The sequence below is a fragment of the Colius striatus genome, chromosome 1 (assembly GCF_028858725.1).
Source record: "Colius striatus isolate bColStr4 chromosome 1, bColStr4.1.hap1, whole genome shotgun sequence".
Classification (NCBI taxonomy): Eukaryota; Metazoa; Chordata; class Aves; order Coliiformes; family Coliidae; genus Colius; species Colius striatus.
The window spans coordinates 91,658,120-91,684,734 of NC_084759.1; the positions used below are offsets into that span (position 1 = coordinate 91,658,120).

At 38.9% G+C, this 26,615-nt stretch overlaps 1 protein-coding gene across 1 annotated transcript in view; it reads right to left on the reverse strand.

The window, feature by feature from the left end:
* Nucleotides 1-1,922: 1,922 nt before the first annotated feature.
* Nucleotides 1,923-26,615, reverse strand: part of BACE2 (beta-secretase 2) — a 47,995-nt gene continuing 23,302 nt past the window's right edge. Inside the window, exons 3-9 of the mRNA XM_061988623.1 lie at nucleotides 20,531-20,747; nucleotides 18,803-18,931; nucleotides 17,494-17,628; nucleotides 14,225-14,326; nucleotides 10,105-10,254; nucleotides 8,753-8,921; nucleotides 1,923-2,684 (exon numbers count right to left, since the gene is read on the reverse strand). Coding sequence (XP_061844607.1) covers nucleotides 2,431-2,684; nucleotides 8,753-8,921; nucleotides 10,105-10,254; nucleotides 14,225-14,326; nucleotides 17,494-17,628; nucleotides 18,803-18,931; nucleotides 20,531-20,747 — 1,156 coding nt within the window. The 3' untranslated portion in view covers nucleotides 1,923-2,430. The remainder of the gene's footprint in view (nucleotides 2,685-8,752; nucleotides 8,922-10,104; nucleotides 10,255-14,224; nucleotides 14,327-17,493; nucleotides 17,629-18,802; nucleotides 18,932-20,530; nucleotides 20,748-26,615) is intronic.

Below are 26,615 nucleotides of genomic sequence, written 5' to 3' on the forward strand. Positions count from 1 at the left end.
TAAGAAACATAACTGTTACAACTTTCTGAATTGATAAAGGGCTCATTGTGCACCACTGTATCAATCCAAAGATTGACATTATTTCTATTTGGAACAGGTGAAAGAAGCATTACTTACATTACCATACTGTATAAGTAGGAATACAACTTTGAAGCTATTTGTTATATGTAAAACCAAACCCTGGAGGTCGATACGGAACCGAATCTCAGAACTGGAAACATCACCATCTTTTCAGTGCAAAGTCCATTGCTTTAAGAAAAACTCAAGGGAACTTCTTATTATAATGTGTAGTAAAAATTCTAATTGTAAGACACTAAGAATGAGACATGGAAGACAGAATATAGAGAAAACACCTAAGCACTACAACTTCTTACATTCCCTATAATTCACCATTTTCCTCCTCTTAAAAAAGGCAGTGGAAGAAGAAGGCAACCTCTAAATTGCCTCCTCTTTCCAGCTCCTAACTCCAAGAGAAATAATTTTCAGATGTTGGATCACAACACCGATTATTTTACTCTATTCAGCCAAACCATCTGAAAGTGCAAGAATTAAAAAGGAAAGAAAACCACAGGTGCTTCCAGTTATGAAGCAAAACACACAAGTTAGTTTAAAAAAACCTCAGCAGTCTTTTATTTTTACACAAATTACGTGCATCTCTGTAAAAGTACCATTTCTGAAAAAAGTCTTTGCTCGTTCCATGCAGAGTCAGATGCAGAGTCAGTGTCAATCAGACAGCTATATGAAGGGATTATAGGCAGAAAATTTCCTAGGAAAGGGATTGGGGGATTCAGAGCTTAGCTTCTTTTTTTTTTTCCCCCCTCTTTTCCCACATAGATATGCAAATTGCTCTGCTATCAAAATGCAAAGGATTTTTTTTGCCTTTTAAACAAATCCAACCCAAATAACTACAAGTTTTCACTGGACTCCTCAACCTTGCATTGTTTATCTTTCAAACTCACTATGCCAGTATCACAGAAAATAATGGATGTCCTGCCACGCTCACTGACAAGATACAAGACAAATTGTCCTATCTGCAAAGAAAATACCATGTTCTGACCTCAGCGTTAATATTTGCGTTTGCACAATGGAGGTCTGGTCAAATACACTCTTTACTGCTCTCTCCTACTATTGTTTTCAGTCTCTACCACGTGTTTGTTTTCAGACAGTCAGTACACACACTTTTCATTTGATTGACACACCGGTGAAGTTCAACTAAATACCTCCAACTGCTGTTCAAGTTGAAAAACAAGACAGCATTAAGACTTTCACTTCACAATTTGTCCATGAGGACAGGTATTTTTCCCTAGAACTTCCTAGGTTCCTGAGCTCAGCCTTAAACAAATCAAAAGGGTTGTCTGTTTTATTTTGATGTTTCATTTTTGTTACATGCTCATTACAAATCCCAAAAGACACGGCAGAACATGGACTTCAGCTTTAGCATCTGTGCATACATATGTAGACTAGTCTTTTCTAAGTATCAGTCATCCTCAACTAAAAAATAACAACAAACCCCACAAAATCCCACATAAGGGGGAAAACTGAAAGGCGCTTTTTTGTGCATGAAACTGGAAAGTCACAAGATAGTAATTTTTACAAAATCCACTACTTCAAGGCCAAGGAGTTGCATTTGGTTGTATGGCGCATCTTGTGCTTCAAGACCAGTTCTAAGCCACACGCTTACCAGTGGTAGCATCCTTGTAAGTTAAGAGAGGTAGTCTTGTTTTACACTAAGGCTGAACAAGTTTGTTTCCCACTTTTCACCTCCTCAAACTATTTCATAAAGACACTCAGGAAGGGCAAACCTCTCAAGTGGCAGCAGTGATCTTGAGGAAAAAAACCTACAAACCAGCGTTTCTTCTTGACCTCACTTGCTTTTCTCTGCTGCTTAAATCTGACCTTTCTCCCTCCCCCACACCATAAGCACAGCTTCAAAATGAACTGATGTAAACAGAAAGCAATATTAATTTAATGCAAGTAATAAGAAAGGTTATTAGGGTTTTTTTTCTCTTTTTCTACAGTCAGGGATTGATTAGTTAGAAAATACTGACAGCTCCTCTTTTGTAAAAGAGGGATGGACAATTTACTTCAGACATTGGAAGAACATCACTGTGTGTTTTTCTTTTTTTTTCCTTTTTTTTTTCTTTTTTTCTCTTTTTTTAAAAAAAAGAAGGTACTGTTGTGAGCATAAAGGCTCATTGTACTTCAGTAAGAAATTCAGTACCATAGCACTTAAGAGGTGGTTAACAGTGCTTTGGTTCACAATCAGTGTTAGAAAATAAAGCTTAAAAAGTTACAGATGCAGGATATTTGGCAGGATTTCAACAGCAATTTGTAATGAATGTAGAAAGGACCGAGGCATTGGCTTCTTCCCCTTGGCAAGGTACTTTGTTCTTCATTCCATTTAAGTTCCACGTTTCATGATCAAGTTTCTCATTTCCATCGATGACGCACTAAGGAGGATTCATCATTGACCACGTCATTGTCAGGGTAGCGATGCTGACACCGTGGTGGAATAAGCAGCAGGATGATCAGTACAAGGAGGATAAGTCCACACAGGCTCATGAGAGCATAGGAGGCGATCCACAACACTGGTTCATGGAAAGAAATGCTAGAAACGCAGTTGCTTGCAACATCTGCTGTTGTGAAAGGGCCTTCAATCTCAGATACTGGAGAGCCATCAACTTCTGAGAAATTACAGAGAGAAAAACATTATGTCTATAGACACCATGTAAAAGCAAATTACAAAACATCTCACCTAAATATGTGTATATTCCTTTCCCTCCATCATCATACATCTCAGCATACTCACATTTTATTGACTGTTAATATTCCACATTTATAAAATGAGAATCTGAAGCATAAGAAGATCTAACCACATGACGCTACCACACCTACACAGGCTGCCAATGAGAGAAAAAACATTTAAATCAGGTCTCCCACAGACCAAGTTAAAGCCCAAGCCAATGAGCCACCTTTTGTTTCTGGACTAACCTTTCAGAAATGCCAATTTAACAAAGCTTTAAAATCCTACAGTGCCCATGCTGAAGCAGATCAGGACCTGGGCAGCTTTTGTTTGTTTCTGGCATTCACAACAACTCGAAGAGTACCTCAAACAATACTTAACATCTTCCGTGCTTGCTGTCTTCCAGGGTCTCAGGGAGAAGCATGCAGATTCATTAGTTTCACAGCCATCTTAAAGGACTGTATTCTAAGCACAAGATGCAGGGTGGAAAGCAGCACAGGTACTCTTGTGAGCGGAAGTGAAAACATTCAGAAGGATGGGGAAGTGAGGCAGGAAGGAGAGCTGGGTGACAGCTGTCCAGAAAAGGGAGACAGTGGAGAGGAAGGTCAATGTCAACAGTGAAGAGGTGGGACATGAAAGAGCAGTGCTGTTGCGCAGGGAGGGAGAAGCTAACCAAGCAGCTCAAAAAATGGGGATGACAAAGCTAAGGCAAGAAGTATGAAGGGGTACCTTTTCAAACAGCCACTCATCTTGGTAACATCACAGACTGCTTGACTTGTTTCATTACCATCACAAACCCCTACAAACCAGTATTTGCCAAAAAGGGTTATGCTGCCCCTGGTTGTCACAGTAACCGTGGCAAGCGAAGCAAAGTTCCCCTGAGTTGTGGACAGGGCTATGCCTGTTGTAAAGGCAGAGTAAGTGAGTTGCCTAGGGCAACAAAATATTCAGAGCATTTCCTATCTGCAGGTGCTCAAGCAGGGGAAGGATAGATACTTTTTAGCTTGCTTGGGGCAACTAGAAAGCTGCAGTTAGTATGTTCTGTGCATTTTAATGAGCCTTCCAAACATTTTTAACTCACTTCTCTAGTCACATATTTCAAGATACATTTCTGTATTTTTAGAAAGGCCTCAGTTTTAACCTTTCTGCTTAATTTCTTGTTCATTTTATACACAGACGTAGTCTTGCCAAATTTTAAGTGACCCTGCCTACTGAAAACAGTATCTCTTATTTACACTTAGACATGACTCCTGGAAGCATGTTTAAAGAGATTAGTATGAAATGCCCTTTGGAAGGAAGAGAGGAGCCTGGATTTTGGAAAGGCACGCATATGGCCTTTACAGTTCTTTGGGGAAAGAAAATGCAGAATAGGTGGGATGCTTTATCTGCAATTTTTTGGGAGAGATTTTAGTTTGTATCCAATCCCTGGCTTCCCAACACCCTGTATTATTTAGAAGTTTGACTGTTGTTAGACTTAATTCAACTTAATCACAGGCTACTGATGAAAGACACAGTCCTTCTTGCCCTTGTTCCTGTCCCCTTGTTGCCTTTCGGTAGCAACTGGTAGGCTCCAAGGAGAGCCAGGGCAACTCACCAATCTGATGGAAAATCAACTTGTTGTAACAAACAAAATGCCCAAACGAAACTTTCCATAGGATCACTCAACTGAACCAAGCCCTTCTCCTGCAGCAAGTGTAAGAAGACTCCTCTAGCAGCAATATGCTGTTAAAAGTGAACTGAGGGAAACCTGATGCTGCACCCAAAGGCCCCCTAATGGTGAATACCAAACACATACTCTCTCAGCTCATCAGATGGTAATAAACTGCCCTGTGCATCCTATATCGTCAGCATCCCTCTGTCAAGACTGTTGTTATATAGACATGGTAAGGCAGCTACACTGTAGCTGCACTGGGCAGACTTGTAAAAGGCCATGGCAGAATCCATTTTGTTCAGAGTCTCAGAAGTGAACTTTGTCTATCATTCAATTGTTTCTTCTGGAACAATTGTTTCTTCCTCTCACACCATTTCATCTGTCTCTATGAAGTCTTGCAGCAAAGCCAAACTAAAGTTTAGTACTAAAGTGAAATGCAAGGCATAAGTATTACTACTTATGAATTCAGTATTTTGAAGAAGTGGGGGAAAAAAAAAAAAAGGCAGCACAATTTCCCACCTTTGAGATAGCTTTGAAAATAAACAGTCCCTAATTACTCATTATTTGGCTTGAGTACAATAATTACTCCTATTAAAAAAGGTAATACAAAACTGTTGCCATAGTGGCTGACATTTTAAATTACATTTTGAGAATGCTTGATAGCAGCACAGTCTCTGCTTTCTTCCCTCTAAAAAGAAAAGTTTTCCCTCACCCCCTTCCACCTCGAGAGAAACTGAGAAGAAATCAAAAGAGGGGAAATTTGTCTAAATTGTTCAAACAAGCCCTTAACATAAACAGAAAGTTACCTGCACTTAGCACATTACACATTAGCTGCATTAGGACATTTTGTAATATTTTTAGTAGAATATCTCATGGTAGCTACCTACAGTAAACTCTTGACCAGGAATAAATGGGATTTTCTTCATTATTGATTGCTACAGAACAAAAATGGCACCTCTGGAAAATACCAGACAGGTCTTGTTAAACCATGAGGGCAGAGATCCCATGATCCCTGTGGGCAGCCTGTTTCAGAGTGGTGCCACCCTTCTGCTGAAGATGAAATTCCTCCTGTCCAACTTGAACCTTTCCAAATGTAATTGGTGGATGTTGCCCTTTGTTATGTAGTTTCACTTGCACTCACCCTTGGCTTGCATTGAACTTGAGGCCCACAATAACCTCATTTTTTTTCCACAGGGCTGCTATTCAGCCAGTCCCATCCCAGACTATACCCATGCATGGTGGTTTTCTGCTTGAGGTGAAGAACTTTGCACTTCTCTGAAACTCTTTGAGATTTCTGCTGACCAGTCCTCCAGATTACCAAGGTCCTTCTGGACTGAATTTATCACAGAATCTTAAGGGTTGGAAAGGACCTCAAAAGATCATCTAGTCCGACTCCCCTGCCAGAGCAGGACCACCTAGAGTAGGTCACACAGGAACTCGTCTAGGTGAGTTCCGAATGTCCCCAGAGAAGGAGACTCCACAACCCATCTGGGCAGCCTGTGCCAGTATTCTGTCATCCCCACAGTGAAGAAATTCTTCCTTGTATTACTTTGGAACCTCTTATGTCCCAGCTTATATCCATTGCCCCTTGTCCTGTCATTGGACATCATTGAGAAGAGCCTGACTCCATCCTCCTGACATCCACTCTTTACATATAGTAGTAGTAATAGTTCTACTATTAACCATATCATTCATACTCTAGAGTTTAGTGCTTGCAAATTTGGATACATTCTCTCTCAACACAGTTTAGTGTAGAAGTCATTTAAGATTACATCGATTGATGCATTTCTTCCCTAAAAAATATCCAAGTGTTGCTCCTATGATCCTCTCACTACAAAAATACTAGGGATCTAATACTGCTTGATGCTGAGGTTCCATTAGGTTGCTTCACTAATACTAACTAGTTGTTCTGAACATCTCACTGCAAGAAGGGATCTGATCCAAAACCTTTCCTAGTCATCCTGTAAACAGGAGGTTTTATCCATGCAATTATCAACAGGCAACTTGAAACAATTTGAAATTAGTAACAGCCAGAATACATCTTAGAGGGTTTTGCATATTGAGGAAAAAACAAATTTCTTTCCCTGCTACAATGGAATAGCTTCCTGCAGCCATCTGTCTGGCTCTCCTCACTCTTGGTACATCCTGGAGAATGAAAATGATGCAAGGAGTATTTTGCAATAAGCCAGTTCCCATGTCTAGCTAAGCATCAATAGAAACTTGAGAGTCCAATGAAGTTAAGGCTTTTTTTCGGTCCTGCTCCCCTCAGTTTTGTACTCAGCACATACTCATTTAACATCTTATAAAAACAAGGGCTTAAATTTAGTGTTAACACTTCATTGTAAATACAAAAGCACAGGTCATTGCAAAGCCACACCAAATGGTCTTTTATATTTCTCAGTTTCTGAAGATTTATGCCACTAGTAATTCAATTTAATTTATGCCCATGAACAGACTAAAAAGATCCAAATAAATTACATTAATATAGTTGCTATGGAGGACATGGCTGGCCTCCACAGGAAGCCAGTTAGGCAGCTTAATCCCTCACACTACACTGCCTGCTAACCACTCACAGTTGTGGTTTTCTGATGAAAGTAGTGTTAAATATGGAAACCACAAGCTGTGAAGAAGTGAAGTCAGAATAACTGGCACATGCAGCAAAATGTCATCTGCCCCGTGTGAGTACAGTCTGACAAATCAGTGTATCTTCTCTCAGCCAGTGGCTTGTATCATCTGATTTCTCAAGAAACTAAGTTCACATGATGCTAGGTTACACATATGCATGAAACATGGACAACGAAACAAAGAGGAAATGCTTTCCAGCACCAGCTGGGTAACATCATGTGTCCAAGCTCATGTAAATTCACTTTTTATTTCTATTCAGCAAGCTCAGTTCTTTCTCTCTAGGTGAGGTTTACAGAAACACCTGAAGTGCCCAAACTCACTGCTTTTAGGAAGCAACGTTAACATTAAGGTGTTATTATGGTTCCCTGATTCTTTTTCTCATCAAAGATGTGCTGTCAAAGCAGCTCTTAAGAACACCAGCTGGCTCACATCACCTGCTGACCACATGTCAGTCAATATGCTCTGTCAAAATGCCTCCTTCCCTCTCCTTTAATGGCTGCAAGCACGGCAGGGACAGGAGGCACCTCTACACTTGCTAGAACTGCAGTTAAGAAGCACAAGGAAGAATGCAAGGCAGGAAAACCTGGTCTGCAGTATTTGTCTAGTTACACTGTCCTTTCAGATGCATTCAAAAGGTGTCTTTCATCACTGCATGGTACCTCACAGAGGTCTTCATTAAGCAACCCACATCAATATCCAGGTTTTCATTCATAGCAAGCTCAGACAAGACAAATCTGAAACTATTAACAATGGAGAAATTGAAAAAAAAAAATGGTTTTAAAATGCCCTAGAGCTACAACACAGCTAGCTAGTATCTCTCTTTTGCCCTTCAATTACCTGGCTGCATTAACTACTCTAGTACTTACTGCCCTTACCCTCTCTAACATTAATACTGGGATTAAAGAAGCACTGTCAGTTGTAATCTTTTTCTCATGCAAATCTCAGATATTACAATGCTCTTCAGGGCATTTGGGATGGACTGTCATACGGGTGCACATTCTTTCCCTACTCTCCCACTTGTATGTCCTTGTGGTGCCGAAGCAATGTCTCATCAATGGGAGGAGGAAACCAGAAAAAATTTGTTTTTATCTACCCATGGTGAGACAAGAGAAATGAAAAAGAAAGATAACCAGCACTGTAAAATCAGCCCCAAATTATGAGCTTTTCCACATTTTCTTGGGAGCTAAGTTAAAAAATTAATAGCTTTCTACTAACTCTGGGAAAATGATTTGTTTGTAACTAACACAAATACCGCAAGTCTTAATTTGAGTCTCATTTTCATCTTAGCTCTATGATTATTTCTGAGAGGTTGAAAAGGCACAATTTAAGAGAAAGGCATGAGTAGGGTAGTCAGTTGAAGACTCCCTTTATCTGCAAATTAGAAAACTAACTACATAAAAATAAAGCTGCGTTACAAACAGAGATGAGTCTTAGAACTGTTGGGAAAACTGCACACAGAGACAGATGTCTCAGAAAGAAGATCTCTCAGAGAGAAGAACACAGCTGAGACACCCAGAGCCAAGGCTGATTTACTTCATGTCTGGAGATTGTTGCATTTAATGCAGCTTTTTTTTCCCCTCCCCTTGAAATCTGAATAGCTTGAGATTGCTCAAAAATTTACCCTTCACACTTCATCAGTAACCATGAGTTTCCCTATGAGAAAAATGGCAAAGGTCTCTCTGAGAGAGCTGGTGTTTCTTCACTCGCCAAGTCCTGAACAACATTTCTCTTACCTGCACACGGACTCACTGCAAAGCCCACTCTCCTCTGAGCTCTGTCAAATATTACATAGAAGCCTTCCATGACTGTAGCACCAATAACTAGAGCATTTGTGGAGGAAGAGATGCCGAATCGGTAGCATTGTAAATTCTCTCCTATTACAAGGATGGGTTGAATGTAAAGCTATTATTAAAAAAAAAAAAAGACATATTGTAAGAAGCAACACCATACAGTACCCAGAAGTTCAATCCTTTTGATTTTTATATTTGAGCACTCTAACTCCACTGGAAACAGAGAACAAGTAGGGCAAACAGATTTTTGTACATGATTTAAAATTGGTCCAAGCTTATATGTAGGTAAGAGTTAAAGATCTTGGATTCTAAGCTTAAATTTGAACACTGCCAGTCACTATGTGAAGGTCAACAGCAAATTAATGACAGACACTTTGTACTGTATTTTGCAAAGGGAAGGATAGCTGGAAAAGAACTTGTGATATGAACTCAAATTAGAGAATAATTTTATTATTTAAAAAATTATCAGGATGTAATTGATTTGAGAGCATTCAGTGTCAGCTTCAAGGCTCTAGATTCATAAATTCAAGTCACATTGTACCCCTTGTCTCCTCAGGGAAGATGAAGGATTGCCAAGCTACATGATCAATATGAAAAAAGCTTATCATAAGGCTTTACTATATTGCAAGTTAAAATGTACTTAACAGGTTCATTCTCTTCTTTGCTCCTGACCATCCCTGAGGTACAAGACTGTATTAGCAATGTCAGAGCATACTAGTCTGTATTGTAACCTATACTGGGGAAGGGAAGCTAGAGAGAAAAAATGTAAATGGCACATTTTATTCTAAAAGCTGAAATATTAACACAAGAAAAACCAACCAAATTACAGAAACTGGTGAAGAGATCACCTAGGCTCATTGCCAAGACTGTCATATTCAAAGGGAGTGCTCCAACTCAGAATGCCATGAAAAACAAATCAATTTGCTTCCCAAAGCAAGAAGATCAAAACAAGCAGAGACATTCTGTATTGACATCTAATGTGGCTAAAGCTCATGAAACCAGAACAAAAGCCTGCTTATTTTTCATAACAATTTGAAAAAAATATTCCCAACTACACGGACTGCACTCAGAAGGAAAGAGTGTTGTTTATTGGTTTTAGGTTTGACAAGTTTGTTATTTTCCCCTATTTAAAATTAGATTTAAAAAATTTAATTTAAGAAGATTTATCTTGCACATAATAAGCCAATTCTCTATTACTGCTAAAAATAGCTCCTACATTTTAAGGGCATGTGCTTTATACTAGTAAAAATAAACATATAACTGAATAACCAAAGAAGGTTGAGACCTGTTGATACCTGTGGTAGGATAGAGATCCGAAATGACCTACTGGAGTTTTCATCTCTCAAGTAAATGGAGAGTTTGGGAAAAAAGGACCAGGGTCTTTCTGTTTTATCCCAGCATGCAAGCTGTGAACCAGTCCAGAAATCAGAAGAGAATTCTTGTATCTGTTAAAAAAAAACCAAAATAATAAAACCAGTGATACATACAGATTACATACATTTTGATATATTTTTGTAAATGATCTCTACTACTATTTGATATTTCTTCCATTCTGTTAGTTCAACCCCAGTCAGCAACTAAGCACCACACAGCTGCTCGCTCACTCCCCTCAATGGAACGGGAAGGACAATTGGGGTAAAAAAAATAGTCAAACTCATGAGTTGAAATAAGAACAGTTTACTAACTACAACAAAATAAAAACAATAACATTATATACTAATAACAATAGCAATGAAAACAAATATAACAGACAGAAAAATAAAAATAAAACTCAAGAGAAAAAACCAAAATAAGTGATGCACAATGCAGCTGCTCACCACTCGCTGACTGATGCCCAAGCAGTGATCTATCTCCTGCCTGCCAGATCCCCCCAGTTTATATACTGGGCATGACATTACATAGTGTGGAATAGCCCTTTGGCTAGTTTGAGTCAGCTGTCCTGGCCACGCTCCTTCCCAGCTTCTTGTGCCTCACCAGCACACTTGCTGGCAGAGCAGGGCAAGAGGCAGAAAAGGCTGACGCTGTGCAAGCCCTGCTTGGCAATAATCAAAATATCCCTGGATTATCAAAATCCTCTTTAGTATAAAACCAAAGCATAGCTCTGTACCAGCTACTAGGAAGAAAATTAACTCTACCCCAGCTGAAACCAGGACACACTACCATGGAGAAAGTCAAGTATGAACACAAATCTGACAAAGAGCTTTTTCTTTAGGGATCAAGGCAAAAACCCAACACATAAATCCAGGTACGAATCCAGGCCTGATATGTCTTGGAGGAAGGGGAAGAGGCAAAAGCAAGTTTAGCTCTCTCCTTCTCATTTCTGTCTCATGACTTTCACCTCTGCAATAAACATATGTGATGTCCCTGAGCAATCAATACGACAAAGAGGTAAAGTATCAATGGGCTTTTACTACTTGTCTACCTCTTATCTGACATTCTGAAGCAGCAGACTATTTAAAAAAAACATATATCACATGAATATGTAATAGAGTCATCTCCCTTCCTCACATACCTACAACTCTTTACTTAACTTCAGATGTTTTGAAGCCAAGGGCTAAGCCCAAATCTCCTGGCATCTAAGAGAATCAAGGTATTCTGCAGTCAGTGGAAAAAAATATATCCCTCTCTTGCTCCCCTACCAATCACTACCAATACAACCTGACAGGCTTTTGAAATACAGTTGATTAACTACTTTTATTATATCCATGGTACTAACATAGCAAAAGGTAAACCTGTACAGAGCTTATTGGCTCTGTAGAGTGTATGTTAAGACAAATATGTTCATGGTGGTTCTTATTCCAACAGGAAGCAACTTGCAAGGCAGTATCTTGGACTTGTCCAGATGCTGCACGGCCAAAGCTTCCCATTTGTCTGAAGAAGAAAGATGGAATCTAGCCTCTCTACTCCGCTAATTTGCATTTATCTATAATATCAACTATTCTGTAAACATCAGACATTAATTATACGGCATTTTACAGGTGACAGGTATTTACCCCACTCCAAACACCCGACAATGAAATATTTGTTAGGGCTGCACTATATTACAGATTTAACACTACCAGGTGCTCATCTCTGCTCTTAGTTCAAAAGCATACACTCATGTAAAGACACAGTGAGACTTACCATGAAAAACAGACTGCTTTTTACCCCTAACTCTCAATGCACACTTAAGTACATGTCTTGGCACAAGACAGAACCCTTTGTCCCTCACAGCTAAGTCCTAGGCCAGAATTGCTGAAAAAATATAGTTCTCTCTTTCCATTGTGTGAGAAAAACTTGAAGACAGTACGCAGACTGGACAGACCAAGTCTATGAAGTGCTCTATTTTAAGAGTCTACTTTCATTTCCCAGAAAGACTGCTTATTACATTGCATTTCTTTGGCTTCTATACGCTAAAGAAGTGCATTGGGGAAGGCACTTGCCTGTATGACATCTGAAAGATTATTAAAAATAAAGATCTTAGGGTTATTTGAGCCTTCCTTTCTTCCTTATTAACTTAGCATTATATTAACACTGTGAGTAGACATGCTGTTCTGATTTCAGCTCCGTAAGGTGTAGTAGCTGCTACCCCTCTGTGGCTCATTTCTGCCCATCTGCCAGAACCACCACCCTTCAGATCTGCCAACATCAAACTGCATCTATAGCTGTTCCCTAAAAGACTTCAGTCCAAATAAGTAAGCTTTAAAAAGCAATCTGCACCAATGAAAAGCATTTAGATCATGGCCTTGATTCTTAACAGAGCTGCATAAAGGAATGCTTTACACGCAGTTATCCCAGTATACCTGAGGGGCCAATAACATCTTGCTGGGAAGCTCATAACAAGCTGCTAGGAGCAGGAACTTGTTAACTTGGTTCACCTATGGTCAGAGAAATATGTCTGACTCCAGCAGCTGATCTTTTATGTTTCAGTGGTACATAGCCTGCCAGAAACACAGAGTATTAAGGGTATGGTTGTGATGCCATGGTACAATTGCTGAAAATACCCACTTCCCTTATATTGCTCCTTCACAGCTGGAATCTTATCATTACATCTTGTAACTACTTTGTTATTTAATAGACTATCTCCTTTGCTTACAGCTGCAAAAGTAATTTTTGGTATGAGTGGAGGGAAAGGGGTATAGCAGCAGTGTCCTTGAGATCAAAATGAAACCCTAAAAGAGTTTGTTTATGCATTTTTAATAGGAAGAACAAAACCATTAAGCAGAGTGAGTGGTTCTCCTCTAATATCTTATTGATCAGTTGACTATTTACTTGTCCTGTGGAAGGCCCTAGTTCAAATGTCCTAACCAATATCAGAGAGGAGTGTGGATTGCTGTGACCCACTTCACAGCAGGATGCCCCATCTACAAGGTGCTTTGTAAGAGCTCTTGGAGAAGCCTCTTTCATTTCCCACGCTATCCCCTCACTCTCCACCCCCACATTAACCGAAATTGTTCTAGTCAATACTTAAGTGCTTTGCAAAGAGAAGCAGCTGAACTATGTAAAGTAACTGGTACATTTATTTCAGATACTGGACACCTACAGACAGTGAAGAACACTTCATGTCAAATCCCTGCTCTCAATAAGATAGGAAAAGGATCTCAATCTTGAATCTATTGGGCAGCCAGTCAAAAATCCAGATACTGTACTTCCTGTGATTTACAAATGACCACTGCTGTCTGATTGTTAATCCATGAGAAAAATGCTAAAAATTGTTCACATTGAAAGAGCTGGGATTTATTCTTCATCTTTTAACACTCTTGATGCTGTTCACTGCATTCAAGCAAAATTTAGGAAAAGTTTTTATTAACCAGAAAATACGGCTTCAGTTACTCTATTCTCCGTGTGAAATCCACCATCGCCATGCCCTACTTCTAAAGCCCACTCTATTTCCAAGGAAAGATGCTTTTTAAACATAAATAATTCAATACTGAAGGTTGAAAGCAGCTTTATTGATACAGATAATCCCAATGACTGTCATCCATTCTATACAACAATAAGCATTATACTTGGAAAGGAAGTGCTTGCAGTGGCAGGTTCTTCTACTTTATAAACACTCCATTTTGAATGAAAAGGACTGATTTTTGCACTCTTAAAACTTTCAATCAGAGCAACAGGGATTATGTCTACGTTTCTGAAATGCTTAGAACAAAATATTCTGTCTCTGCGCTATTTCTGATGCATTTCCCCAGACATACTCCTTGTCTATACTTGGACCTCCCTTTTCCCTCCTCCTTTTTCCTTTTCACCTCTCCTGTTTTCCTTGAAAGACTAACAGTTATTTCTCACTTATTACCAGGAGTAGACCAGGAAAGATTGTGCTCCCTAAGGCTAAAACCCTAAGACCTACAAGGCAAAGATGACACTCCTTCAAAGATCATATGATCACTTAATAGAAATTTAACATTTTGAGCAGATTTAATGATGTTATCTTACCAGGGATGTGCGAGCTATTGCTTGCACAACAGCACTGAAGACTTTCTGGGGCAGACGGAGGAGCGTGGTTCCACTGTCTACTATCGCTTTATCTGCATTATACTAAAGAGGTGGAAAAAAAGACATTACACACTGTAATTAACGGAATGTAGATTTCACTGTTTCATAACAATGACAGAGCTGTTGGGTTTTGGTAGCTGTCTTCCCAAACCTGCATGTCATACCTGTCTGCAGCTCTCCCTAATTGATGGCTTGAATTCAAATTACATCTGAGAGCAAAAGCAAGATACGGGCAGCCTAGACACAAGGGTGAGTTTATCTGCACCACTCAGGAAATTACTGCATGTCACTATGGCTGGTGCAAATGGACAAACCACTGTAAAAATAAGTAAAGCCCAGCCCTTCTCAGAGGTGTGAGCTAATCTTCTTTATCTCCCATATGTTTTGGTCAAAAGCACTCTGTCAGTACAGAGAGATGCTAAGCATGCTGATGTAGCCTACACATATAGCCAGGCCCTGAATCAAGGTCTCTGCTATCATGGAAACAACTCACTCGAGTTTAAAACAATACAGCAGCCTACTTTCAATGGCTAGTTTATCCAATTTAAAAATAGTCAGAGAACAGTAGGCCTCATTACACATCATGTTTGTTACTGGCTCAAGAGTACAAATGCCACATAGTTCTCTCTCAACTGTTGAAAACTACTAAAACACAGACAAAAACAAGGACAAAGAAAGTTGAATTTTCAATCTGGCTGCCTCAAAATCTCTACTAAAAAAACCTTAAGCCAGTATATATCTTCATCATTAAAACTCCAACCCTCACATTAAGAGACTTCCACAAACTTCAGAAATGGTAAAAAAGAATAAAATATTTTAAAAGGTACATCTTTTTTAATGAACTCCTTAAAAACTATGATTAATTGTAGAGGAGCTAAAAAAAAAAAAAAAGCAAATAGCAGTGGCAGCTGTTTGCATTAACTGCTTTTGTTACCAGCTTAGGCAGCAGGATCAATATAACTGAACAGTGACAGGTTTATGGCATAATCATAAGACACAAGGTAATAAACAGCACAAGCTTTTTTAAGAAGAGGTCAAACAGCAAGCAAATTTAAAATACATTGGTTAGATGTCATCAAGTTACAGAGAATATCTTTAGCACAGTGACAAAAATAAAACCCACCAAAAAGTAAAAAAGTAACTCTGACTTAGGTCTTTTTTTTTTTTTTTTTTGAAAGAAGAGCTGCTATAGGCTGCCAAGCAGAGCTGAAACAAAATCAAACAGGAAACCATTTATTATACACTCAGAAACACTTCTAAAGAGTGGAGAGAAATATCAAGGCATTGTGGAGCCCATTTTAACAGATTTCTACCACAATATGCAATCGCCAGCATCCTGGAAAGTCACCCTTGGAAAAAAAATAGGTAGGAGGCACAGCCAAGAAGGTCAACCACTAACATAAACCCATGCAAAATGCCTGGAGCAGCAGGATTGCTTGGCTAGGGACTAAGCACCTGGATTTTCATGCTGTGTACAGCATACTTGCAGCGGGCAGTAACTTGCCTTCTTAGTCTTCCTGGTTAATATTTAACAGTGCACCCTATGCAGAGTGCACTGCTGGCAGCTCAGTACTTGTCTCAGCCCTGGTCTGCCAGGCTCAAGGCCACAGCTGCAGCATAACACTGGACAGTTTCCCAGCATTGAAGCGAGGGGACTACTTTCCCTGGCAAGGAAAGGAGTAGTCTCTGGTGATGGATACAAAAAATGTTCCATTTCCTAGAAAACAACTAAGAGGAGAGAGGGCACATAGTTCATCATCCTACACAGTGAATTACGTGTGCTCTGCAAGGCCCTAACTAGCCACACTTTAATCATATCATTTCTAATTTACTGATCTGCCTTGAAATTTTTGTGGGAAGATCCCCTTTGATCACGAAAGGAATGAGGCCTCCCATACCAATGACTAGGGTACTGTGCCAATACCTACAATGTGAAAGCAAACCCTGGCTCAGAAAAGAGCCACAATAACAGGAAACTTTTGTAACACAGCTAGATTTTTAAGTGTGTTGTTTTCTGGAAACAGCGTGTATTAAACAATTAGTACAAGAGCTCCTCTTCAAAAACATGTTGTTTCTTAAGGCAAGAAAGAAAACCACAAACAAACATTTGTTAGAGGGCCAGTGGTTTTGCTCTCCTAACAGTACAACAGAGAGGCATTTAAATAAATCTTATATTGCTTATTAAGTTGAAAGACAATAAGACTAATTATGAACATTTTATATCACAATATGATTTCAATATTTTCTATAGAAATAGAATATTTATGCACGTGTAAGTTTTTTATCATGAATTTCCCTTAATTTGTATGAACTATAAAAATTTCAGAACTACCATGTCCCAGTGATTTCCAACTAAGAGAACAAGGATAAGATAAAATTAAGATGCCTCATGAAAATAGGGCATGAAAATTACATAACTAAAATAAAAATCTGAGTTGCAGCAAGCAACAGCAAGAAACAAATAAAACATACACACACACACACACATATTCCCCAGAAGAAAATTTAACAGTTTCAAAATAAAAATGGCAACAACAATCTCATTAGACTGATCCAGAGACAGTAGAACATTATTCCTAATAAAAACAGAAAACATGTCCATCAGGAATAATAACTGGCAAGGCTGTAGCAAGCAAAAGGGGATTATAAAAAAAAAAAAAGGCATAGGAAGAGATATTTTGGGACGCATCCTGCCCATTGCCATCATGAATTATATGCTTGGACACCTCCCACAGTGGTCAATCCAAAATCCCTTTTCTTTGTTTCACCAAATTGCTTTGGTTTGATTGCATTGTATAAGAGAAAACCATAAACTATAGTTTAAAGACTGCTGTCTCCTTGAATCAACGTGTAATTTTCAGTGTTTAGACACCTTTGCTGCAACTGAAACTAATCAAGAGATGCAGTCCATCCAAAACACGGCAGGCTTACTTGCAGTGAACCATTCATTTAACAATTGTAGCTTCTTAATTCACTGAAAATAGTACAAGTTACTTCAGCCCTCTCTGAAACAATATTAGCACGGTTAAGATACACATTACATTTCATATGGCTCATTTGTTCATTTTCAAAATCACCATGCAGCCTTAATTCTCAAGAGGAGACTGCACACGTATCTGTTTGCAAAGACAAACCAATCAGTTAAGTGGGTTTTTTTTCCTTAACCAAACTTGCATTTTATTTAGACAGAAACACATAATCCCAAATACCTCTCTGCAGTCCAATTCAAGGTTCTGTCCTCCAACTTCCAGTTTGAGAACTTCAACTTGGTAGTACCACTCCTCTTTGATTGGTGTGTACCAAATATCACCCTTGTACAGAGTTGGTTCAATTCCACCTAGAACCTAGGGGAAAGGGATTCACATGCTTTAAAATCCCAGATGTTTAGTTTTGGGGCAAGTATAGGAAAAAAAGGGGAATATTTGTGATGCACAGGAAATCAAGATCTTAATTTAGCACCATTTGAAAAGTTCTTTGCCAATAATAAAGCAGTGTGAAACTTCTAGACGTTAAATAGATTGTACTTCAGTCAAACAGAGTTCCCATATTGGGCCAAATCATCAGCATGTTCATCTACAAACTCACACAGATTCTCTAATAGAAGCTCCACTGTTTACAATCAGAACAGTATATTCAGTGTTTAGTTCAGGCAATCTATAGAAATGGGACAAAATATCATCCTAGCACATCATAAATTCACTTTAACATATTAGAAATGCCTTAATACTGTTCAAGAACCTCTCATTTTTCTTACACACACCCAAAATGGAATATGACCATTCAAACGTTGCTATCGCTATTAGCTTCCATCCAAACTTATGTTGAAACGGACCTGGGGCGTATTAGACCATCACACTTTAAATTGAACTAATGCGAGTTCCCTCTTGTCTCAGTGTGTTACTATTTACAGTTTGTGCCTTCACAGCACACCAACGATTTGTGATCACTCTATTCTGTTTATTTCAGCATAATTCAGGAACAGTTATTCCAATTCCAGATAAATAATGGCCAATTCTTGGTTCCACTAAAACTGATGGAAAGACTTTCCAGTGTATCAACAAGTGAAAGCTTTGGTCTTCAGATTTTTTCTTTTAATATGTTGTCTATAAAAAAGCAAAAGAGCCTTGATTCCTCTCCCCCTTTTCACATCATGTAAAAAAAAGTACTGTAGTGTTTTGATAAGATTGAAAAAGCTTAAACTGCGTAGTCCCTTAGTCAGCTGCTGAGAAATGCAGCAGAATCTGTCCTGAGGAAACATCAAAATATTTATATTTTTTCCTTTATTAAAAATAAACTTGAAATCCAGAAATTTCTTGAAACTTGAGAGAGAAAAAAAAGAATGGAGAATGAAAATAAATATAACACTGGATGTTTGCTTAAGTGCTCAGCTTTTCCTTAAAAAATGTAAAACATTTTGTATATTTAAACACTAAATTTGGAATAAGCAGGATAGTCAAAGAAAAGAGGGAGAGAGATTAACAAAGATACATCTTCCCTCTCAGATTGACAGATACCCACAAGACTACCTCCGTTGGTACCACTTCCAGAAACGGGCAGTCCAGCACCACACATCTGCAAGGAGAAAATGTTGGGGATCTTCGCCTGCCTCACAACAGAATCAAAGAACGTCTCCACAGAACTTGAAGGCTTGAGGGTGTTGAAAAACAAGACAAAACTCAAAAGAATTGCAGCAGCATTCATTAAAAAGTTTCTTTGCAGAAATGAGCAAATCATTCAAACAAGATCACTTTTCACAAGTAAATTGCATTTCTGACAACCAGGTGATGAAAATTCTAGATATAATAAGTTATGAAAAAAACAACATCTGTCATTTTCCTGTTTCTGTTGTTTTAAAAAACATTTTTACTCTTGACCACTGTCATAGGAATCTCTGAAGCACAAGACAAGAGTACTTTTCAATTGCTGTTTTCAAAGGAAAACACTAGTTTCAGTTTCAGGTAGAAACTCTTACTGACACTTTCTGTTTAGAAAAGGCTTTGAGTTATTAGAACAGTTTAATGTAACTTGCCCTTTGCACCTTTCCCCACTAAAATGCCAGAGTTTTAGAGTGACAATTTTCATTTTTAAAATATAGTTTAATTCTAAACAACTTTGAATTCAATGGCTCTCATTTCCTTTTGTTTCTTGTAAAGAACTTTGTACCCAAGCAGGCTCACTGATTACTGGCCAACAGATTTTCCTGTACTGCATGTCATGTTTTCCCCTCATTAGAGTACTGCTGTTTCATTGTAATTCAGATTTCTGTGCAGGTACATCTCATGACAGGCAGAGACCCTGGCTAGCTTGTGAAGTGCCAAGTGCTCTTACTACACAAAGCACAAAGCAGCCTCACAGCCAGCAATACTTAAGTCTTTGGAAGAACAGAACATTAAATGCCCTGAATACTCTATTTGCCCAAAACAGGGTTTGAGAAGCAGCTTTTTTTCTGTCTGTCTGTCAACAGTGTATGACAGCAAGTATGGCAGAAGCCAATACAATGATCACACAACTCTTGCATTTTAATGCAGATTCAGCAGGCAATATTCAATGATTTGTTCTAACAGGATATATCTCAGTTTGTGAAATTGTGAGATAGTTATGTGTAGGTTGAAAATTATGACTATATAGTGTTCCAATCACATCTTTGGTTTCAGGTCACAAGGTTATAAATTTTAGGCTATACATTTTAGATTTTAATTTAAAGTTTTACCTTGATTTTTTACGGTAAAAGAACAAGATGTGCTTGATTCTGTGTTCTGTGCTCACAAAAATGCCATAGTTAATGTTTGTTCTGAAATTATCCATGTATGCCCTCCATCTCAACTTTTACTTGATGAGTGGAGAATGTCTTCGAATGAACTGCCAAGGGCTTTGCCAAGTAAGTTCATCAGTCCACTGACAAGTCTTGAGGGAAATCATCAGAGCCTTAACAATCATCAGAACCCTAATACACGTCCTCCACACGCTTTTACTCCCATGCCCTGATACTACAAGCTCTGTAAAAGCTAATTAATCCAGAGGAGCCAAAATGAAAGCCTTCATCACCAGAAAAACCAAAATCCTCACATGAGATTGTGGTATGATCACAACCCAATTTACTCTTTCTGGAAAAAATGCAAATGACACACAGGAAAGAGTGGTTTGAAGGGAGAAGTCTAATACCAACAGATCATCTGTTCACTTTAATAGTTAGATTTCTATTTATTGTCATTGTGAAAGACAACAGATGGGGAAAGGATGATTTACCTTGGCTAAGGCATTGTAGGCAAGACCAAGAATACCGTGCCATTTAACCCCTTGTAAGAAGAAATTCTCTGATTCAAGAATGGTAGCAATGTTGACTGTGTAGCTGCCATCGATTCCTTTTGGGATAGTAATGACATCTGTACCCAGCACTCCAGTCCAGCTTCCTTGACTATACTTAACTGTGACATCAATCCCTTGAGATTTGTATGTACTTGACCTTTAAAAGCAAAAGACATTTATGCACGAGCTGTTAATTTACAATGCAAGACAACAGAATAGATTCAATCTCAATTTTTCCCAGAGAGGGGAAAAAAGTGAAGTCTGCGAAGTCAGTCATATGCACTCAGAAGAAGGGGGATGGATTGTAAAAAGCAGTAAAAAGTAGAAATAAAAAAATCTCGAGGCTCTGTTTTTATCCTGAAGATATCAATGACTCAAATCTTTACAATGTGTGATTTGATTTTTTTTTTTTGGTTTTTAATCCAAGGTATTATGCCACCTAGTGCAATGTGTCCCTGATGCAGACTGGTCCATCACAATAGGAGCAATATGCTTTAACTGGAGTCAGATTGCATTAAGTGGTGCTAGGAAATGAAAAGCTTCTGAACTCAAATCTGAAACTGAAATGCCAAACTAACTGAATGGCTGTAGACTAATACCTCACTAATATTATTAAATATCCATTTGAGGTAAATTGGAATCTTCTTTTGAGTATCAGCAGTAAGACATAAGTTTTCTAAATCAGCAGTTTGGTCCATCTATCAGGAAGTAAGTAGATTTGGATATTAATAAGTAATCTGGAGGAGGAAAGGGAGTTCCTTCTAGTTCAGGGCAGCACAGGTAAAGAAGCAGTTAAATGTGTCAAGCAAAGAAAGGAAAAGAATCCTGTTTAGATGGCTTAATAAAAATGTTTGAAAAAAAGGAAAACTTCAATAGATTTTTCTTTTAAAATCCTGCAGTATATAGTAATCATCTTCCACCCATATCATTACTGAAGAGCTACAAAAGTTCTAGATCCCTTACAATTTATTTTGGTCCCATTCCTTGGCACATAGCTTCCCCTTCCAAAGAGAAAGATGACCACACTCAGTTCATCTGAACAGACTCTTCACTTGACAGTCAGTTTAAAATAATTTCATAGCCCCATGTTTACATGTGTGTAAAACAATAGAAAGTGCAGGTGATTCAGCAAGTACAGTTTATTAACCCAGCTTTAATCTAACAGCTGCTGTGACAGAAACAGACATATGAAATGGCTTCACAGTCCCCTGTACCTGACCTTGAATGAAGTTGGTGTGACTTTGCCTATTATGGGGAACAACCTTTAGATGGCAATGTAGATAACTCTCATCCATTCAAGCAGATGCTTTATCTTGAAGGACAGTTTGGCCGTATGGACCATGGAACTGATCCTCTTTCTAGCTAAGGGAGTGAGGAAGTAATATGAGGCCAGGCTCTAACTCCAAACAGTTCTTGATACTCCCAACGCCTAACCTTTCAAAGGTCTTCAGGGCTCAGGAGCTTAGACCATTAAGACAGCAGAAATACATGAGATAATAAGCCCCACAGATTATATTTCAAAATGCACAAATTCCAGAGATGCTGTTACTACCTACATCCAGTCACTTCTACTGCTACTGCTGTTCTACCTTTCTGCATAACTCTGCATTTGTATACACTTAGAGAAAAGGATATCTCTGCTCAGGCAGAGTCTTCAGAGTACCACTTTGATTCTGCCAGTACATTTTAGAAATGAAAATAGAGTCAGAATCATTACTGACATGAGAAAAACTGGGTGAAGGCAAGGGCAAGAAAAAAAAGGGAAAATACAGTGTTCACGTAGAAAATGTCTGGCTGTGCAACAGAAGAGGAAATATTTGAAATCAGAGAGAAAAGTGAATGCTGGGAGAATAAAGCAAAGCAAATCTGCAAATACAGACACTGCATGTCTAGCAACGGCAAGCAGCACATAGGTCTTTTTCCATAAGCAGTAACAAACTGATGGATTGAGCTGTGGATCAGAACACAGAAAGACTGGGTTTGTATTCCAGCACAGTGGGTGAGCCTTCCTGTGAAAATGCTGGAAAAATCACTCTGTCTCCCTCCGTGCCTCAGCTTCCCTACCTTCAGAAATGGGTATGAGGATACTCATTTATAAAGCACACAAATGCTGTACTGAAGAGAAGGCCTTATTATTTCCTTCAAGGAGCAAAAACACTAATCTTGGAAGGGATGTCATATAATCCTTTTGATAGTAAATTATATTCTGTTCTGCAAAACCACTTCCTGCTTTATCTTCTTGACTGTAATCAGCATGTGTTCTTTCACCTCACTAGCCTAAAGGAAGAAAACTTCTTTAGAGGTCAAAACTAGAGACTTGTTCTAATTCATGGGCTAAGTGTTTTAAAAAAGATATGCAACACAAAAAATTCCAAACAAACCATTTTGGCTATGATGAGAAAATAGGAAATTCGTCTCCTCCAGAAGGACAGAGGCAAGGAAAAAGGCCTCCTAAATCATGGTGCTGTAGTAGCACTACTCCCTTCTCCCTCACCTTCCTGGTTACTATCTTCTCTCCAAAGCTGCCAAGAGAAACATGGTACTCAAATCTCGTAGGATCTCAAGTCTCAGCTGAGAAAAATAGCAATGGGTTCATTTTCTCATGCGGAGATACTCTTCATTACTAGCATACAGCACTGAACAAAACATAACCAAATTATTATTTTTCATGTCATGTTTCATTTAGAGGAAGCTCAACATGGCAACAGCAATTTCACTACACAGAAAACCCAGTTTAACCTCAACCTTGTGAAACACATGCAATTCCTTCTTAATTCCATGCTCTCTTGCTGGTCTGCAACAAACCAGGACCCCAGATTTTCCTGCTTACCCACTCACTTTTTTCCTAAGCACCAAATCAACATCTCCATAGACAGCAATGACAAAGAAGAGACATAAAACAACGAGCAAAAAAGTCTAAACAGAAGTTTTGATCTCTGGTGATAGAAAGACAGATAGATAGATAGATGGCACAAGCAAAGTGACTCACCGTCAATGACGTTAAGACAAGGCAAACAAGAAAACCCAACATCAATATTAATTTTTAACAAAGAAGTCCCGTGTAATTTGCAGGGGTTCTGGAAAAAAGTGTATAATTTACTGCAAACCCCAAACTGTACAGTGTACACAACCAAACTCACAGGATTACACTGCAGACCAGCAACTTAATTTTGTTCACTGGTATATAACTTAGTGTACTACCTCAATTTATTGCCCATAATTTTCTTGCCTCCCTATCTCTTGGAACAATCAACTCTTGAACAATTTGCTCTTGAAACTTTAGATAGTGAGGCAGTAGCACCCACATTGAAATAAAACTGCATACTGTTGCTGAATACTGACAGCCCTGATCATGTCACTCTTTCACATACTGCTACAGAGCCATCACTGATCATTTCAAGTGTAAAAATTTCTTTATACCTCTGTTTAAGTAGTTCTTTTATCGTAAGTATCATACTCATCAAAAACTACTTGTTATTTTGAACAGCATGAGAAACAAATATTGTGATTTCAGTTCACAACAAATTAGGTCGTTTCCCAAAACCTTATATATCATGATGACAAACAGCATAATCATCACAGCAGACTCAGAACTTTTCACAGTAACGTTTTGTCAAAGCCACTCAAAAGTCCAAGTTGTGAAAGAGTTAATCATAACAGCTTTATTTATTTTGTACAGAGAACTCCAGATAATTAAATAATAGGATTATATGACACACAACATCATTCAATAATCTAGTTTTAAAATTGCTCAAGGAGGGATCTTTCTGAACAAAACTTCCTTTAGGTTCTTTGAAACAAAGGTAATGTCTTTCCTATGCACTCTCCTAAATTTCAGTAAAAAAAAAAAATCATGCAGCTAATTTCAGATTTTGATCACCTGAGTAGCACTGAACTAAGAGCATGGTAATTTGGAAAATTCAGACCCATCATTCTCTTTCTCTGACAGTATTAGTGTTCTAATACGCACGTATATGTAACTCAGCCCCATTAACATACAAAATTATGAATCTTTCTTTCCCCTCATCTTCAATTCACAGTTTGTGACTTCCACATGGAAGCAATTCATGACACTATAGGATAAAACTGCAGGAATGATTACCAGATGAGAGGAAACCTCTATCTAATCTTGAAGTGTCTCACATAGCATGGAATTAACATACCCATTAGTTGTCTCATTTACATGTGGGTAAAGGTCATTCTTATGTCATTTTACAGATCCAGATGATGTGATAAAACCAGCTATGCAAAATCCTAACAACCAGCAAAGGTAACCTGACCACTGGGAAAATGCTGTCATAAGGCCAGTCTCAAAAAGAGAAAAGCAGAACCCATGGAACTACAGAAGGCTTTTCAGACAGATATGGACAGGCTGGGCCAAGGCCAATTGTATGAGGTTTAACAAGGTCAAGTGCTGGGTCCTGCATTTGGGCCACAACAACCCCATGAAATGCTACAGACTTGGGATGTGTGGCTGGAAAGCTGCCCGGAGGAAAAGAACCTGGGGTGTGTTGCTTGACACATGCCTGTATATAAGCCAGCAATGTTTCCAGGTGGCCAAGAAGGCTAATGGCATTCTGGCTTAGATCAGAAATAGTGTGGCCAGCAGGACCAGGGAAGTGATTGTCGCCTTGTACTTGGCACTCGTGAGACTACACCTCAAATATTGTGTTCAGTTCTGGGCCCCTCACTACAAGAGTGTCATTGAGGTGCTGGAGCATGTCCAGAGATGGGCAATGAAGCCGGTGAGGAGTCTGGAGCACAAGTCTTACACGGAGCAGCTGAGGAAACTGGAGCTGTTTGGCCTGGTGGCCTGGCTGAGGGGAGACATGATCACTCTACAACTAGCCGAAAGGAGACTGTAGTGAGGCGGTGTCAGTCTCTTCTCCCAAGTAATGACAAAAAAAGAAGAAATATCCTTAAGTTGTGCCAGGGAGGTTCAGATTGGATATTAAGAAAAATTTCTTCACTGAAAGGGTTGTCAAGCACTGGAACAGGTTGCCCAAAGAAGTAGTGGAATCATCATCCCTGGAGGTCTTTAAAAGCCTTATAGGCGAGATGCTTAGGGACATGGTTTGGTGATGGGCTTGGCAGCACTAGGTTAATGGTTGGACTCAATTTTAAAGGTCTTTTCCAACCTAAATGAGTCTATATAGCAAACTCCACACCAGGCCACATTTTGAGGGCCACAGACAACACATCTGAGGAAGATGCTTACACCCTCTGGTCAGCACTGGTGAGACCACATCTGGAATAGACTGTGACCAGCTCTGGGAACCCAGTTCAACAGGGATCTGCCGACAGAGCAGGGGTATAGTCAGAGGGCTACCACATAGGTTAGGGTCCACAGATGCAGGACCTGTGATGAGAAGCAGAGAGGAGACAGTTTTGCTTTTGCAGACAAGAGGCAAAGGGGAGATCTCATAGCAGCTGACAACAACTTGAAATTCAGCTGCAAAGATGACAGACAAACTGTTCTCTGTAGTGCCAGGCAATAACACAAGAGGCAACACCCATGGGTCACATTTTATGAGGTCCAGGTTGGACATCAGGAAAAATTTCCACCACAAGAGAGTGTAGCACAGCATGGAGACACACTGTTCAGAGAGACCATGAATGCTCCACCCTTAAAGGTTCACAGGACTTGGCTGGACTGAGTCATGGCTGACCTGATCTGGTAAGAGTCTTGCTTCATTTGAGATATGTACTAGGTGACCTAGAAAGGTTTCTTACAAACAACATTTTTGAAATATCTAACTGATTTCAGTAGGGCCGCGATCCATCCCAGATGGCATTTATTTAAATGTATTTAGAGTACTTAAAATGGAAGAAGCATGGTGTAGCCAGGTTCAAACGTTAATGGTTGCAGTACTCCATCAATCCTACCCAAGCAAGAAATTGCAATTTTGGACTGTCATGATTGGAGTTTGAATTATTTTACAAAACATTCTTAGTTCTAAGGGGCCTAAATTTCAAGGGTTTATTATTAACTTTATATCAAAGTTCTCAAAACTCAAGTGTACAC